This window comes from Perkinsus marinus (assembly GCF_000006405.1).
Source record: "Perkinsus marinus ATCC 50983 genomic scaffold scf_1104296933358, whole genome shotgun sequence".
Classification (NCBI taxonomy): Eukaryota; Perkinsozoa; order Perkinsida; family Perkinsidae; genus Perkinsus; species Perkinsus marinus.
The window spans coordinates 1-1,161 of record NW_003215129.1 but is presented as its reverse complement, the minus strand read 5'-3'; the positions used below and the strand labels follow the sequence as shown (position 1 = coordinate 1,161).

Here is a 1,161-nt window from a genome sequence, read left to right as displayed (position 1 = left end):
CTTGATACTCGGATGTTTGCAGATCCACTCTACCGATTCCGCCCCTCCATGGACCATGTTCACAACTCCATCAGGAATACCTGCCAACTTCAGATCGATATCCGAATCAGCAGACTATACTCGTTTCTCAGAAGATGAGCTCTACCCAGGTGAGACGCATTAGCGATTAATCAAAATGGTGTGGTAAGACCGTTTCACGAGGAGCTGTAGGTCACCACCTGTATCCATGAGCAGCTCCATGAGGCGAACTGAAGTCAATGGCACACGAGGACTGGGCTTCAGAATGAACCTAAACCCGCGCGAGCAACAACTGCATACACTACGAGAGACCATATAGCCATCTAATCTCAGTCAACTACGTGTGTTGGTGATAATATGAAAATCCTCAGAAAATTTTAGCAATTTTTTAGCAGTTTCTTTACACTTCTACCCAAATTTGTATGTAAACTCCTGAACTCAGCTGAGGAAAGCCAACACATATTGCAACTGTACTACGTGTTTCCAGCGGTAACCGCCAAAGGGAACATCCACATAGGTATCATAGCAGGAAAGTTAAAAGGACATATCCCCGCCACCACTCCAAGCGGCTCGCGGAACGAATAAGTATCAACACCGTTGGCCACACCCTGCACAGTTTCACCTAGACCATCACAGAAACTCACCAAAATCTCCAACGGGTGTCGCCCTACCCATCATGATTGTCTGCACTGAACAACTATGCTCCACGACTTCAAGCCCTCGGAAGACCTATAGCGTGCGCATATGAGATTCCTATCAGGAGTTCCTTCGTCCCCCTACACTTCCCTTAGCATCCTCCAGAGTCTTCCCCAACTCATCCGACACTATACGAGCCAGGTTGTCCATGTCCTGTGATAACAATATAAAACAACCGCAAACTTGCACGCATGCACACCTTGCGTATGAGCTCAGCATACTTGAACATATACCTCTGGCGCACCGACACAGGTACCTATCACCCCATGTCACCACCATGGTCAACCTCCCTCCACAGTTTACTCTCTTCCACGAGCTGAACGCCTCGCTGGCAGTTTTAGCGGCCATCTCCAGCTCCTCAATAGAGCACCTGGGCGTTCTCGAGAGCACCTTCTGAGTAGCTGGGTCCACAACATCGATTTCAACCTACCAGGAACCCCCACACTG

General features: G+C 48.8%; 1 protein-coding gene across 1 annotated transcript; it reads right to left on the bottom strand.

Moving 5' to 3' along the window:
* Positions 1-190: 190 nt before the first annotated feature.
* On the bottom strand, positions 191-1,140 carry Pmar_PMAR022404 (methylmalonate-semialdehyde dehydrogenase, putative; the record flags this gene model as incomplete). Its single annotated transcript, XM_002785186.1, has 6 exons — positions 191-289; positions 496-640; positions 690-747; positions 799-867; positions 914-970; positions 1,018-1,140. Coding segments are annotated over 6 exons (551 nt in total), but the record flags the coding sequence as incomplete, so codon positions are not given.
* Positions 1,141-1,161: the final 21 nt, after the last annotated feature.